Source organism: Panthera onca, chromosome D4, assembly GCF_046562875.1.
Source record: "Panthera onca isolate mPanOnc1 chromosome D4, mPanOnc1 haplotype 2, whole genome shotgun sequence".
In the NCBI taxonomy this organism is placed as follows: domain Eukaryota; kingdom Metazoa; phylum Chordata; class Mammalia; order Carnivora; family Felidae; genus Panthera; species Panthera onca.
In genome coordinates, this window is record NC_138351.1 from 46,201,728 (window position 1) to 46,217,102 (window position 15,375).

The 15,375-nt window shown below is 45.6% G+C and overlaps 1 protein-coding gene across 4 annotated transcripts in view; it reads left to right on the top strand.

Moving 5' to 3' along the window:
- Positions 1-15,375, top strand: part of FOCAD (focadhesin) — a 322,539-nt gene that overhangs the window by 294,535 nt on the left and 12,629 nt on the right. For all 4 annotated transcript variants that reach the window (XM_078436754.2, XM_078436756.2, XM_078436757.2 and 1 more), the window contains 6 exons: positions 2,340-2,468; positions 5,091-5,206; positions 9,037-9,297; positions 10,054-10,143; positions 13,366-13,543; positions 15,166-15,263. In XM_078436754.2, coding sequence (XP_078292880.2) covers positions 2,340-2,468; positions 5,091-5,206; positions 9,037-9,297; positions 10,054-10,143; positions 13,366-13,543; positions 15,166-15,263 — 872 coding nt within the window. The remainder of the gene's footprint in view (positions 1-2,339; positions 2,469-5,090; positions 5,207-9,036; positions 9,298-10,053; positions 10,144-13,365; positions 13,544-15,165; positions 15,264-15,375) is intronic.

Genomic DNA, 15,375 nt, shown 5'->3' on the forward strand with positions numbered 1-15,375 from the left:
CTTCTCCTTTCTCCCGTGCTTCTCTTTTCTCCCGTGCTTCTCCTTTCTACAGCTGTTGTGCCTTTTGCTGACTCTGCCCCGCTTCTGCTTCCCTGTCTTAAGTGCCTGCTGATTCTGCTGCCTTGTCTGCCTCAGCTTCTCCTTTCTCCCGTGCTTCTCCTTTCTCCCATGCTTCTCCTTTCTCCCATGCTTCTCCTTTCTCCCGTGCTTCTCCTTTCTACAGCTGGTTGTGCCTTTTGCTGACTCTGCCCCGCTTCTGCTTCCCCGTCTTAAGTGCCTGCTGATTCTGCTGCCTTGTCTGCCTCAGCTTCTCCTTTCTCCCGTGCTTCTCCTTTCTCCCGTGCTTCTCCTTTCTACAGCTGTTGTGCCTTTTGCTGACTCTGCCCTGCTTCTGCTTCCCCGTCTTCAGTGCCTGCTGATTCTGCTGCCTTGTCTGCCTCAGCTTCGCCTTTCTCCCGTGCTTCTCCTTTCTCCCGTGCTTCTCCTTTCTCCCGTGCTTCTCCTTTCTCCCGTGCTTCTCCTTTCTCCCGTGCTTCTCCTTTCTCCCGTGCTTCTCCTTTCTACAGCTGTTGTGCCTTTTGCTGACTCTGCCCCGCTTCTGCTTCCCTGTCTTAAGTGCCTGCTGATTCTGCTGCCTTGTCTGCCTCAGCTTCTCCTTTCTCCTGTGCTTCTCCTTTCTCCCATGCTTCTCCTTTCTACAGCTGTTGTGCCTTTTGCTGACTCTGCCCCACTTCTGCTTCCCCGTCTTAAGTGCCTGCTGATTCTGCTGGCTTGGCTTGTCTGCCTCAGCTTCTCCTTTCTCCCGTGCTTCTCCTTTCTCCCATGCTTCTCCTTTCTACAGCTGTTGTGCCTTTTGCTGATTCTGCCCCACTTCTGCTTCCCCGTCTTAAGTGCCTGCTGATTCTGCTGCCTTGTCTGCCTCAGCTTCTCCTTTCTCCCGTGCTTCTCCTTTCTCCCATGCTTCTCCTTTCTCCCGTGCTTCTCCTTTCTCCCGTGCTTCTCCTTTCTACAGCTGTTGTGCCTTTTGCTGACTCTGCCCCGCTTCTGCTTCCCCGTCTTAAGTGCCTGCTGATTCTGCTGCCTTGTCTGCCTCAGCTTCTCCTTTCTCCCGTGCTTCTCCTTTCTCCCGTGCTTCTCCTTTCTACAGCTGTTGTGCCTTTTGCTGACTCTGCCCTGCTTCTGCTTCCCCGTCTTAAGTGCCTACTGATTCTGCTGCCTTGTCTGCCTGAGCTTCTCCTTTCTTTCATGCTTCTTCTTTCTCCCGTGCTTCTCCTTTCTACAGCTGTTGTGCCTTTTGCTGACTCTGCCCCGCTTCTGCTTCCCCGTGTTAAGTGCCTACTGATTCTGCTGCCTTGTCTGCCTCAGCTTCTCCTTTCTCCCGTGCTTCTCCTTTCTACAGCTGTTGTGCCTTTTGCTGACTCTGCCCCACCTTTGCTTCCCCTCTTTCACTGCTGATTCTGCTGCTTATCTCCTGATTCGACCCCTGATTATCCTTCTCCTACTGATGCTTTTCCTTTTACTCAGTCTGCTTCTCTTGCTGCTGATGCTGATTTCCCTTCTGCTACATATGTTGATCCGGCTGCTTTTGCTTTTCTCCTTGCTCTTTTACCTTTATACACATCATTTCCGGCTTCCTTCAGACCTCACTTTTACGTGGCCCTTCATGGCTCCTCAAACCCTGACTGTGCCTTATGGCTCCACTCATACCTGCTCCAGTGTCTCATCATTTCAGTTGCAAATTAACCCGCCCCTGGGGGAACAAAACAAGAGTATGTTAAAGCCATAGCCCCATGCCATAGATAGCTGGTTGGCCTATGGATGAGCTGTGACGGAAGGCACTTCCCTCTGGAGCTGTCAGCCGTGGCACAGGCTGGAGAGTGAAAGTGGCAAGTCACATGGTACACAGCACGACCACTGTGGGCCACAGCGATGGAAGGACTTCACGGCCACTAGAAGGGCCTATGCCTGATGAGGCAGTAATGACCTCCTCTTCTGGAAGTAGATTGGGGAGTGACTAATGGCGCAGGAACGTGGACGAGTCACTCTTTTTAGAAAGCTGGATGAAAAGACAAAGAGCGTATGGAAGATGGTCAAGTAGTGACATGGACTATTTCTGTCCAGACAAGAGGGAAAAACCAGAGGCAAGTGAGGAGGAGAAGAGAGAGGAAGCAGGGTTTTGTAACGGAGGGGGTTGAGACTGAGAGCACAGAACTGAAGGACCGACCATAGTTGAACATGTGATACCAGATCCTTTGGCACTGGAAGAAAAGGAAAGCTGGCATTTCTGCCTCTCATGATGCTGCCGAAGCATTTTACTAGTATTTCCCTTTCTGTTGCAGGTCCTGAGTCTGTGCCTCCTTCCCTTCTCAAAGTCGTGATGAAACCCATCGCAGCTGTTGGAGAGAGCTACCAGTTCCCCCCCGTGAGCTGGGCCGCGCTCCTCTCACCACTCATGAGGCTAAACTTCGGTAAATATCAAGTGTTTTCAGGCCTTCGGACTCCGCTTTTAGGACATGACCTGAAGAGAAAAGTAGATTCTGGGTCGCGAGTGACGGCGGCCGGAGAGACCTTTGCGATCGTGAGGTCCATCGGCTTGGGTGACCGTCTGGGCTCCTTTCCCTGAGTCACTTTATAGGTGGCTGAGGCCGAGGGGGAGGAGTTCCAATGACACGGGCCACACGCGCTCACCGAGACAAGACTGGACGGAGGCGGGCCCATTGCTGGGCCGCGTGGCACAGGTCGCAGAGAGAGCCCGGTTTGATGGTCATCAGACCACGTTTTCGGAGCTCTGGGATTCAAGGAAGCCCCCCCGGGGGAGGGTGGATTTGTTCTCTGTTGCTGTGGTAACAGACCTGGCAGCCTGAAGCAGCTTGAAGCTGTACAGATGTATCGGCTTGGAGTTCTGTGGACCCGAGGGCCAGCGTGGCTTCCGCTGGGCCAAAATCAAAGTATCGGCAGAACAGCATCCTTCCCTGGATGCCCTGGGGAGTGCTACGGCCTGAGCGATTTCGTCCCCCCCCCCCCCGAAACTCACGTGTCGACATCCTGATCCCCGGTGTGATGCTATTGGGAGGTGGCGCTTGGGGAGGTGATCAGGTTGTGACTGTGGAGCCCTCGTGAACGGGATTGTTGCCCTTTATAAAAGAGGCCCCACCGCGCTCCCTTGCCCCTTCCACGGTGCGAGGACATGGCTAGAACTGGCCGTCGGGAGCCGGGAAAGCGGTCCCGCCCGAGCCCAGCATGTTGGCACCCTGATCTTGGGCTGCCAGCTGCCAGGGCTGTGAGAAATCAGTTTCTGTGGTTTATAAACCACCGAGTCTGTGATGTATTGGGATAGCAGTCCGAACAGAGTGAGACAGGGAGAATCCATTTCTTTCCCGCTTCTAGAGGCTGCCCACGTGCCTTGGCTTGCCATCCCCCGTGCTTCATCTGCAGAGCCCGCGTGGGAGGGCCGAAGCCTTTTCATGCTGTCCCCTTTCTGGTTCTCTACAACCAGGAAGGGTTTTCCGCATCAAAGACTCGTGTGATTCATGGGTCCCTTTGCACGGTCCAGGGTAACCTCCCCATCTCTCGTCCTTATTCCCAATCACATCTGAGAAGCTCCTTTGCCAAGCAAGGCAACATGTTCCCAGGTTCCAGGGATTAGGATGTAGGCATCTTTGAGGGCCGTTATTCTGTCTACCACAGATTCTTTGTGATGAGAGGCAGAGGGAATGCACACCCCAGCAACCTCTTTTGTGGAGTTAGTATATGCACATTTAATCCCATGTACATCCCCCCCCCCCCCCCCCCGCCCCGCTGGCCCCGATCTCAAGAAAAAGTGGCATTGGTCGGGGGGGGGGGGGGGGGGGGACAATTTTTTAACAATGCTATAATATCGTGTGTGTGTGTATGTGTGTGTGTTTGCCTACTGTTTACGGTGCTCACGATATACAAAACGCCTCATAAACCATAATTTATATGCAGCTGAGAGGTTGCTCAAAGATGATTCTGACTGTGTACAGTTTTTCACTTAAATGCTTTCAGTTGAACCTAATACCTGTGTAAGATATGACGTCACCGATACCGTGTTTCTGGAGATTTCATTAAAAACCGTGTTCTCCTGGGGCGCCTGGGTGGCTCAGTCGGTTGAGCATGCGACTTTGGCTCAGGTCAGGATCTCGCAGTTTGTGAGTTCGAGCCCCGCGTCAGGCTCTGTGCTGACAGCTCAGAGCCTGGAGCCTGTTTCAGATTCTGTGTCTCCCTCTCTCTGCCCCTTCCCTGCTCTGTCTCTCTCTGTCTCTCAAAAATTAAAAAAAAAACAAAATTGTGTTCTCCTGAGCCTCCCCCTACTTTTGTGTGCTGTATTAAAATGTTTATGTTTTAGTAAAAATCCTTAGAAAAAAGAAGAAAAGGGGTTGGGAAAATACGTGTGCTGATGGGGATCAGGCTACTAAAAGGACTCGATCACTGGGGAATGTGGCAACATTTTTAAGTCCTTCCAGACCTAAACGGATTTTTCTATGAGCTGAATGCAAGGTAGAAGGAGAGGAAAACAGAGGCAAAGAGTTTTAGCTCGTGTTTTCTCAAATTTTTCATGGTATTTGATTATTTAGTTTTCTTTTTTTTTTCTTTTATTTTTATTTACTTATTTATTTATTTTGAGAGAGAGAGCACGAGTGGGGCAGGGGCAGATGGAGAAGGAGACACAGAATCCAAAGCAGGCTCCAGGCTCTGAGCTGTCAGCACAGAGCCCGACGTGGGGCTCGAACCCACAAACCATGAGATCATGACCTGAGCCGAAGTCAGATGCTTAACTGACTAAACCACCCAGGCAGGCTCCCCTTGATTATTTAGGTTTCTTGGGACACCAGAAGAGAAATTTCCCAAGCTAGATCATGGCCCTTGCCAGTTCCAAGGCTTAACCTGCTGCTGCCTGTGGGCACATTCTTTGACTCACAATGAAAAGGTCACTTGAAATACCTTTCGGTTTACTCACGTTCTATTGCTTGTAGATGTCACCCAAGCAGAGGCTTTGATTTAAGACATGGAAGCCTGAAAAGGAATCTGAGAAGGAGCTGTGTTACCAATACTCTCTTCTTCTCTTTCAGGAGAAGAAATACAGCAGCTGTGCCTGGAAATTATGGTGACGCAGGCGCAATCATCCCAGAATGCAGCTGCGCTATTGGGACTGTGGGTGATGCCACCACTGATCCACAGTCTGAGTGTATGTAGCAATTAAGGGTGTTGGGCAACAGGAGGATCTGGTTCTTTGGGGAGAGATTAACGTTCATCTGGGCGTATGTTCTCAAAGTCAAGGGTGGCCAGATGTGATTTTGTAAAAATTGGGGGCTTGGCAATGGCTGGCCAGCAGATGGGAAGATTGTGATGCAGAACTCTGCCCCAGCCGTCGACATTCATGCTTTCAGCTCCCCTTGATTATGAAAAAGGAAAATATGGTCAGAGATACGAAAGTTCCTTTCTCAAGATCCTCCAGCTAGAAAGTGATGGAGTTATGAGAGCCTAGGTTTATTTATATACCTATATCATATAAATGATACTCATTGGTTTTGGTTTTGTTTGTTTCTTTTTGAGAGAGAGAGAAAGAGAGCGAGCATGTGCATGTGAGTAGGGGAGGGGCAGGGGGAACAGAGAATCCAAAGCAAGCTCTGGGCTGATGGCAGAGAGCCCGATGCGGGGCTCGAACTCATGAACCACAAGATCGTGACCTGAACCAAAGTTGGATGCTCAACCAACTGAGCCACCCTGGTGCCCCTGATATTTAGGAGGTATTAAGAAACAGGCAAATCCAATATCCCTCCCTTTCACAGAAAAGACAGCAATTCAGGTGAGCCTTGAAGACTTGGTAGGATCTCATCAAGCATCAAGTTAGAGACACGGGGCACGTAGCTGGGAGGGTGTAGAAACATCTCTGCTAGCGTGCTGGGCTTGAACAAAGCGCTGAGGAAGAAGTGACCTAGCCTGGTATCTACGACAGAAAGAGGGAGCCAGCACCTTCCAGGGTACAGGCCAAGGGTAAGTAGGAAGAATGGGATAAGATGGCTTAAAGAAAAGCAATTAGTAAATTGTATAATTTTGAGTATATTCTAAGGTGGGACAAGAAAAACCACACTCCATGATCCCTTAGAGGTTTACCAATTGATCGTAAGTTAAATGACCTCATCATTGTTACTCTTTTATTCGGGAGGCTTTAGTTCTTTGAGAATTTGGCCAAGCTCTTGTATTAGTTCCTCAGTCTTTTAACTTCAGTTCCTGTCGGGTACTTTCTTTCTTTTAAGCTCCGCTTCGTATTCTAATTCTCTTCCACTGAAGGGAGACGTGACTGAGGTCTGCATCCTTTGCGTCAGCAGCTGTCATGAGCTGTCTGCTCCAAGCACGTGCCGTGTAGCCGCCATTACTGAGTAGTGGCCACGTACCTGCGACTTGTAAGCACTCAGTGAGCGCTTCCTGACATCAGACTGAATCTGTCTTCGACCCTGACACACCAGTGTTTTTTATACATCTTTGAGTTAGAATTTATATTGCATAACATATGGCTATTTTAAATGTACAGTTTGATGGGTTCTGGTACATTTGTACATTTTTATCCATCACCGATAATACTTCCATCACCCCCAGAAAGTTCCGTCGTGCCAACCTGGAGACAATCCCCGCTCCCAGTCTGAGACCCAGGCTACTGCTGATCTCCTTTTAGTCTCTATAATTTTTCCTTTTTTTTTTTGAAAGGAAGAAGGAGAGCGCATCAATGGGGGAAGGGGGGTGGAGGAGAGAGAGAGAGAGAGAGAGAGAGAGAAAATCCCAAACAGGCTTCACACCCAGTGCAGAGCCTAATGTCGGGCTCTTACGACTGTGAGATCATGACATGAGCCAAAATCAAGAGTTGGACCCTTAACCAACTGAGCCACCCAGGTGCCCCTCTAATTTTTCCTTTTTTAAACAACTTTCATACAAACTTAAATTTCATGTAAACTTTAGAAATTCTTTAGAGTGGAATCATACAATATGAAGTCTTTTGTGCCCAGCTTAGTCCACTTGTGAGAAGTAGATTTTATTGTTTCCAGTTTACAGGTTGACAAACTGAGGCAAATTGGGATCAAACAGAGTTTATGTAGCTAATATCTGGGAGTGAGTCTGGCTGACTCCAAAGTCCGTGTCTCAGACACTGTTCTATTAACTCCTCTTTCCTTTTGAACCAGGTAGAACTTGAACAGCCTGTTTTGTTTACCTCAAAAATCTTTCTAGAATTCAGTTATCCTTCCACTTCTCTTTCAGATCTGTGTTACTTTTTTGCATTTGTCTTTGAGAATGGACTTTTCTTAACATCGTTGTTAATTAACAAATTAAGTCGGTGAATTCATTTTCTTAATTATATACCTTGTCTTTTTAAAAAAACGATCGGAGGGCGCCTTGGTGGATCCGTTAGTTAAGCGTCCGACTTTGGCTCAGGTCATGATCTCATGAGCCTGGGGTGAGTTCGAGCCCCACCTAAGGCTCTGTGCTGACAGCTCGGAGCCTAGAGCCTGCTTCAGATTCTGTGTCTCCCTCTCTCTGCCCCTCCTTTGCTCTCACTCTGTGTGTCTCTCTCTCCCTCAAACATAAACAAACATTAAAAAAAAAAAATTAACAGTTCCCAAAGGCTTAAGATGACAATGTTATCCTTGAATCACATAATCTTTGGAACTAGTTTTTAACCACAGATAATTTCAGGATTCTCCATATTGTAACTGGAGCCTCGCCTAAAAATCATAGGGTGGTGCAAAAAAGATACATATTGTGTTTATCTGCAATCATCAGAAAGTTAAGCGGTGTTTTCTTTCATTAACATTGTTGCAAGTAGTTTCTTTCTGCACTGGTATTGCTAAAAGTTGCTATTTTAAATCCTCTCTGCAGCACTAATTTAGGACAACTATGCCAGATTAAGTTGTTTCATACTGGTTTAGGGGTTCCATTTTCACTCCTCAGTAGGTGTTCTGTATTTCTCATATGCTTCTTCACTCATTAATTCACCCAGTTCTGAAGGATTACTGAGTGTTATCTTGATCAGCCAACCATCTTCATACCAAGATTTGTTGACAAGTCCTGTATTTTCTGCAAAAGCTTCATCAATTTCAGTTACTTGTCCTGATAGAGAATAGAGTTCACGAGCAGCTTGCACACTTTCCAAAGCACCAAACTCTTCTTGTTCAATCTTGTCCCCACTTCAGGCACACGACCGTAAACAGAATCTCACAAAGTTTCCTGTGCAAAACTGCTGATTCCCACTGTTCCAATGCCATTTTCTGTTATTATGCATTCATGTTTGTGGATTTACGCGCTGACAGCGGAACGGAGCAGGTGCTCCAGTCGGCGCCCGCCCTCAGCCCCCAGGGCCAGGACAGACCGCACGCTCTGCCCGTTTCGAAGAATTTTTGAAGCCTCCTCTCTTAACGTCTCTGACACAGAGCTCTTTTCAACCATGTGCCTTTCCGGCCCTCATGACCTCCAGCATGCCACGATCAGTTCTATGTGTTCAGCTGCTCCTCTTTGGTCAAAAATGGTTCTGGCATGCCAGTTCTCCTTATCTCCTTATGCTTCCTAGAAGAAGAAATTAATAATATCAGATACTCTGGCCAGTCGATTTCCTGCAGATGAGGCTTTCATGTCCAGGATTCATTTTATTATTATTATTATTTTTTTTTTTTGCCAGAGAATGTGACCTTTTAAGACTAAATAGCAACTGTCAAGTACTTTCAGAAGTTAGCATTTTATTCCCCTCCCCAAAACAATCCAGGGCTTAAGCTGAGTGGTACCCAGATGGATTGGCAGATACCGTATATACACAAGTTGCCCCGGACCACAGGTCACTGCAGTGGCCACAATCGCAAGCAGCGGTGGCCCACTGGACCGTGAACCTGGGGGGAAATGAGGGGCAGGGAAGTAACCTTGAACCTTTCATCTCTCAATGTGCCCTCAAACACAGGGGTGACCTTGAGGTTTTAAACCCTGCAAGCCCAGACTTGGCCCGTTTCTTCCTGACCTCTTTTGGTTTGCTTCCAGTTGAACGTCAAGAAATACCTCCTGGTTTCTACACCTCTGTGGATAAAACACGTCTCAGACGAACAGGTGGCGGGTTTTGTTGAAAACTTAATGGTGGCGGTGTTTAAAACGGCTTCCCCACTTCCCAATCCCGAGTTATGCATGAGTGCCTTACAGGGCCTGAGTCAGGCCATGAAACTGCCCAGCCCTGCCCACCACCTCTGGAGTCTGCTCTGCGAAGCCACCGGGAAGATTTTTGACCTTCTGCCAAAGAAGATTCGGGTGAGGAACAAAAATATTTACATTCCTGACCATTTATGTTTGGGATTTTTTTTAAGCCCTTTTGGCAAAGCAGGGAGGTGTATGTTTTAAGAATGTGGTGGGAAGGCTAGGAAGAAAATAACCGCATTTTGCACTAAGAATGTGTTTGCTTCCAAGATCTAAATTGAGGTTGAATATTTAGAACCAACGTTTTGAGCAAGCTTAGAAACGGGTTAACCAGTGCTACACCAGGAAATATGCGGCCAGGCCTTTTACCAGATGCCTGTAGGAGACGAACAAGCACAGAAACCCTTACGCGTTAGACCTGGAGAATCTCTGAGCATGTTGTCCAATATATGACTTATATCAAGTGACGCCATATATTTCTGAATTATTTAACTTCTTTGCAGCTTTGCGAAGAAGTTAAAAATCTGTGTGGAATGATGGATTCTGATAAGGAGAAAAAAGTACAGCCGAACAAAATAATAGGAAAGATTGTGTCGTTGCTGCTGTTTTAAAGTAAGCTCTATGCGCAACGTGGGGCTTGAACTCGAGACCCTAGGTCAAGGGTCATGTGCTCTACTGACTGAGCCGGCCAGGTACCCCAGAAAGATGGTTTTTTTTAGTGCCAAAAACTGGCCATATGTTCTGGTTTGATTAAAATCTCAGAGACTGCTATTCATGGAGATAAGCAAATCTAATAATTTGTCAGAACATTGAGAATATATCTGTTATCTTACGTTGTATTTTGACCTGCTTGTGATTTTTCCTTACCAGAGAAATGATCTAGAGCTATATATCAGTGTAGCAAAATGCCTCTCAGAAATGACAGATGATGAAGCCAATCGAGTTGCCCAGATTACTGAGGTAATAACATATCTCTGTATTTATTTCCATTATTGAAGCGGGACTTACAGTTGAAGAGATGGTTTATCCTTTTTGATTGAAGCTACTTTTGCCTCTTCTTTCTTACTGGATAATTTCAGGAAACTATCCCTGCTTCACTGTGGGGTCTCATGTTCAGCCTCATGGAATGGATGGATAGATGGATGAATGGCTTTTTAACCTACCTAATCCCACTTTGTCAGGAACATTTTAGTGTCACCTGTGGGCAAACGTAAGTGCAGGGCAACGTCTTCAATACCAAATCCAGAAGCACGGGAATATTCTGGCTGAAAAGCTTGCGGTGCGCGGAAACCATGAAGTAGTCTTGTTTTTAAATTTATTTTCTCTCACCTGGTACTTATCCTTTTGTAATGAAGAAAGGTGGCTAATTGAAAAACAAGCACCATTAGCACGGACACAGCTAATGAACAAGTGCTCCTGGTACCCACACCCAAAGGATGAGTGAGTAACATACCAATAAAGTTGCCACATTTAGTTAGCATGATAGATGTCTTATTAGATTTGAATTGCCTGTAAACAATGATTTTTTTTTTTTTTTAGTATAAGTATATCCCAATGGACATACTTATTCCAATGGCAACCCTGCATACCAGGTAATAGCAAAGGTCTAGAGAATTATGGGCCCTTATCCAGCTGGTGGACCTCTTACCATTTATTTCGCTCAAGATGGCAGGTTCAGTTGAATCCTTGAATTTCTGCATCGTGTAGCACTGATTCTCAAAATGGGGTCCCTTGGACCCAGCAGCATAAGCCTGGGAGCTGACTGGAAATGAAAATTCTAGAGTCCCACTTCAGGTCTGCTGAGTCAGAGGTGGGGCCCAGGAGTGTGATTTTTCAACAGTCCCTCCAGGTGATTGTGCTGCATCCTGAGGTTTGAGAACCCCTGCTAGACCATTTGGAATATCAGGTTTTGGAGATGAGTTGAAGCAAGGATGAGCACTATGAGGAAACTCGTGAGAGAAGGAACTATAGAGCCTCACCGGTCGGGTTTGAAATCCAGCTCTGTAATTTACTAGCAGTGTGACCTTGGTCACGTTTCATAACCTGCCTCAGTTTCCACATCTACGAAAGAAAGATAATAACACCTACCTCCTGGAGTTAGATTTAGAGTTACAATGACTTAATCCATGTTAAGTTCTTGGAAACGTACCTGACCCGACGTGAGCACTCAGTAATTATTCATTATCCTAATTATCACATTCGTGTAATCTATTACATCCTATTATTATGATATTCGTGTAATATACTTGGAAGTAATGCATGTAATTTACTTCGCGGTACCTAGAGCCAAAGGTTGCTGTGGTACTCACCTGGGTTCTTAAAGTACCAGTTAGAACATTTTCACATTCTAGCGAAAATAAGTTCTATTATTCAATAGTGTTCTGAGGTCCCCAAAAGTGTGTTTTACCGAGATCCGTGCTTTTTACTCATTTCTGGAAGGAATGGAGGTTAGAATAAGGCAATGGTGAAGAGCTCAGACCTCCTGGTTTCACTTCTCACTCTGCCAGTGTAGCCACGTGACCTTAACTGAGCAAGTTACTTAACCTCTGTGCTTCCGAAGGGCAGGATGATGGTAGTCGTCTGCATCGGGTGGTGTGAAAATTAAATGGTCAATACAGGGCTTCTTGAACTTGCTGGTCTCAGGAGTACTTTAGTGTCTTAAAAGTTGTTGAGGATTCCATAGGGGTTTGATTTAAATGGTCCTCTCTTTCAGTAAATCCATTGCATCTCAGTATAAATAAGAATTTTTGAAAACAAAATGAAAAAGTGACATTGTTTTACATTTTTTGCCGATCTGTTTCCTCCGTCTGGCCTCTCGTCGAAATTTCTTTAATGTTGACTTCTCCTGGCTGCTGCTTCACTTAATCTGTTGCATTGTTGTTTTGGTGAAGTATGGGGGGAAAATGTAGCCTCATAGAAATAATGTCGGTAGAAAAGGGAACAGTGTGTCAATAGTTACAGATAATTATGGATTTTTTTTTTTTTTTTGATGTTGCAACAAAACTCAACAAACCGTGTTTTCTTCGGGGTAGTTGCAGGGTGTAGAATGTGAATTCATGTCAGTGAACTTGACATACTCTGCTATATTAAAATCCATCGGTCTGTCTTGCACTGTGGGTCTTCTCCCCAACGTACGATATTACAAAATCATTTGGAAAATACCGAATCACTGAGTCTTGAAAATCCTCCACACGTTGACCCATTTCATTATTCCGTATCAAAACATCACATTGGTTAAAATCCTCAGAAAAGCCTTTTATGCATTGTGAAGCTGCCAACTCATCGTAGCAAATACAGATTTTCCAAAAATCAGATTTTCACGTGAAAGCTCAGGTTTTATCATTGGCAACAAATACTGCCAAGTATTTCCTCGAAGCGACAGGCCCACTTTCTTCGACTGAAAACAACAACGACAATAATCTGTTAAATACTCAGTCTGAATAACCAGTTTGTCCATCCTTCGTCCTTGCAGGTCAGTGGTGTTCCATAAAAAACTGGCCGTTTTGAGTTCACAGCGCAAACTCACAAGTGTTTGCCCTGGAGACAACCCTCCTACTTGGGTATGCCGCAGAAAGCCCTTCTGCGGACTTCCTGTTTTATACAGGCTATTAAAAAGATGTGTACTCAAGGGCAAAGGTGTGATGAAACCAATAATTGTCATTGTTTACAAGAGCATTTTAAATAAAACTTGGTTTTTAAAAAGTTGCAAGTAGCAGCGACAAATACAGCGACTGTTACTGGAGTTTGGGCACTAGTGTGAATATAGTTTGACCCCACGGACCCTTTAAAAGGGTCTTGGGGTCCCTCAGAGGTCTGGGTACCACACTTTGTGACCTGCTGAGTTAATACACGTTAATGGTGCCTGGCACGTGAGTACTGTGTTTGTTAGTTGTCGTTATTATTATTTGTGTGTTCTTACAAAATATCACCACCGATCAACCCCTGAAATCACTTACGGTTTTTATGAGAAAACGGGAGGTGACATTACAACCTTCCGTCTGTATGTACACTTTAAAATCTAGCACACGAGGCAGATAGGTCACACGCTGCAGGAAACGAACAGTTTTAGCATTCGGAATAATAACCCACTTTAAACTCACCCTTTCTGCTTTGCCCTTGCCTCGAGGTTTCATAATGACTTCAGCTAATTTAATAGTAACAGAACAGTTTGCTTTTTTGCAGAGCAGCGTAGAAAAGGCTGCCTTTGTCAGACTGTACTTGGTCTCTCAAGGACGATTCCCCTTGACGGGCTTGACTGATATACTCAGCGTTGCTATGCAGCACCGTGAAAAAGACACACTAGCTTGGATGGTACTGCACGGTTTATACCAAGCCCGGATTGTGAGCCATGCCAACACAGGTAAGGCCGGCCCGGGGCGAACAGCAGAAACCGAAAGATCTGCCTGCCTACCTACCTTTCCCTTTGAGCTATAATTATTTCCTCCACTTCAAAACTAGGTTAATGCTTCTTGACACAGGAGAGCTCTGGTTACCCCCCCCCCCCCCCAAAGAAGAGCACCTTAAGTGGAAAGACCTGTTCCAGCTCCCAACCCCCACCTCGGAGATACAAATGGATTCCGCTGGTGACTTTCATATTGTCTTTAGCCCTCTGGGCCCTCGAGGATATCAACAAGTTTATTAGGTTGAGTCTGCCTGCTTCCATTACCCAAACAGGGTGTCAGTCGATTCTGCCTCATGTTTTCTTGAAAATGGCTCTTGAGTGGTTATTTACCAAACAAGTAAAAAAAAAAAAAAGAAAGAAAACAGCCACAACAAAATTACATCGTTATTCTAGAAGAGAACCTCTCAAGGGTGAGAGGGATAAAATCTGGGCGCCCTAACTGCATCCTCAAGCCCGAAGCTCTAGGCCTGAAGCTCTCTCTGCTAGTGAATCAGACGGTAGAACTTTTAGACCGTTGTAGACATTTATACTTTAATAGTCATCTGAAAGGGCAGCTCTCCCATTTCTCCTCCTATACCTTTGGTCACGTTGCGTGACGTCTACGTTCTTTTCTGAATGACACCCGGCTTCGGTAGATCAGGTAGGACCTGGAAACCCGAGTGCCCCTAGGCAACTTCTGGTTCTGTATCTTCTGTATTTTCCTCATCATCTTGTATCTTCAAGGTTGTGAGTGAAAACTGGCAGGCAGAATTGTAGTGCCCTTTGTGAGATTGTACAGGAAATTTTGATTTGTTCTCCTCTTTGGCAATCAAGATGGTTGTCTCCTATCCGCATTAGTGTCTGCCCAGTGAAAAATGACCCTGTGATGAAAAGCTAGATTTTTTACTCTAAATCAAAAGTGCATTTATCAAGAAGAATAAACTAGAATAAATATCAAGAATAAATAACTCAATTTGATAGAGCCTTTGGGTCTAACTAGCTGGCCTTCCCATTTAATTCCTGTTCTCCTTTTCCTCACTTATATTTGACAGCCTTCCCAAGTAATCTTTACTGTGCTGGGAATTCTCCTTTTTAAAAAATAAAAAAGGAAAAAAAATCAATATTTATGCTGGTGTTTGTCCCCCAGTTGCTGTATAATAGCTGGTTTTTATTTTTCTTTTTATGTCTTTGGGATAGGCTTTCTCTGGGATTTGGGCATAAAATGGGAACATCTAAGTTAAAGGAAGACCTATAAAAACAACAGTCAACATTACTGACTTGTTGGCATGCCAGATTTCTCCTCGTGTGTTTAATGCTGAGAGAGAAACTCCAATAAGTGCATTTTATCGCTAGTGGGGGCGCAGTTTTGAAGAACAGATTACCTTTTGAGAATAAAGACACAAATACGGTCCCTCTGACACACAGAGCGTCAAAGAACTCTCACGCAAAATCACAGGTCTCATGCATTGCAAGAGGATTTGAAACCGTTTCATGGAATCCTCACTGGGTGTTATGCTTTAGTTATGATGGCTATTACTGATGGGTTTTACATTTCATAGGAAAACCGTGGTCTGGTACAAAAACATCCTTTTCTGTTTCAGGCGTGTTGAAGAGAATGGAATGGCTCTTGGAACTGATGGGTTACATCAGAAACCTTGCATACCAGTCTACCTCTGTTCAGAACGTGGCTCTTGACGAGGTACAATCTAGAGGCGTGACCTGTGGCTTTCTTAAAATGTACAACTTATGTTTGCTCTCCCCAAAGACAAAAAAAAAAAAGTTGCTGCTTGCTTGCTTTCCACGCCCTCCCC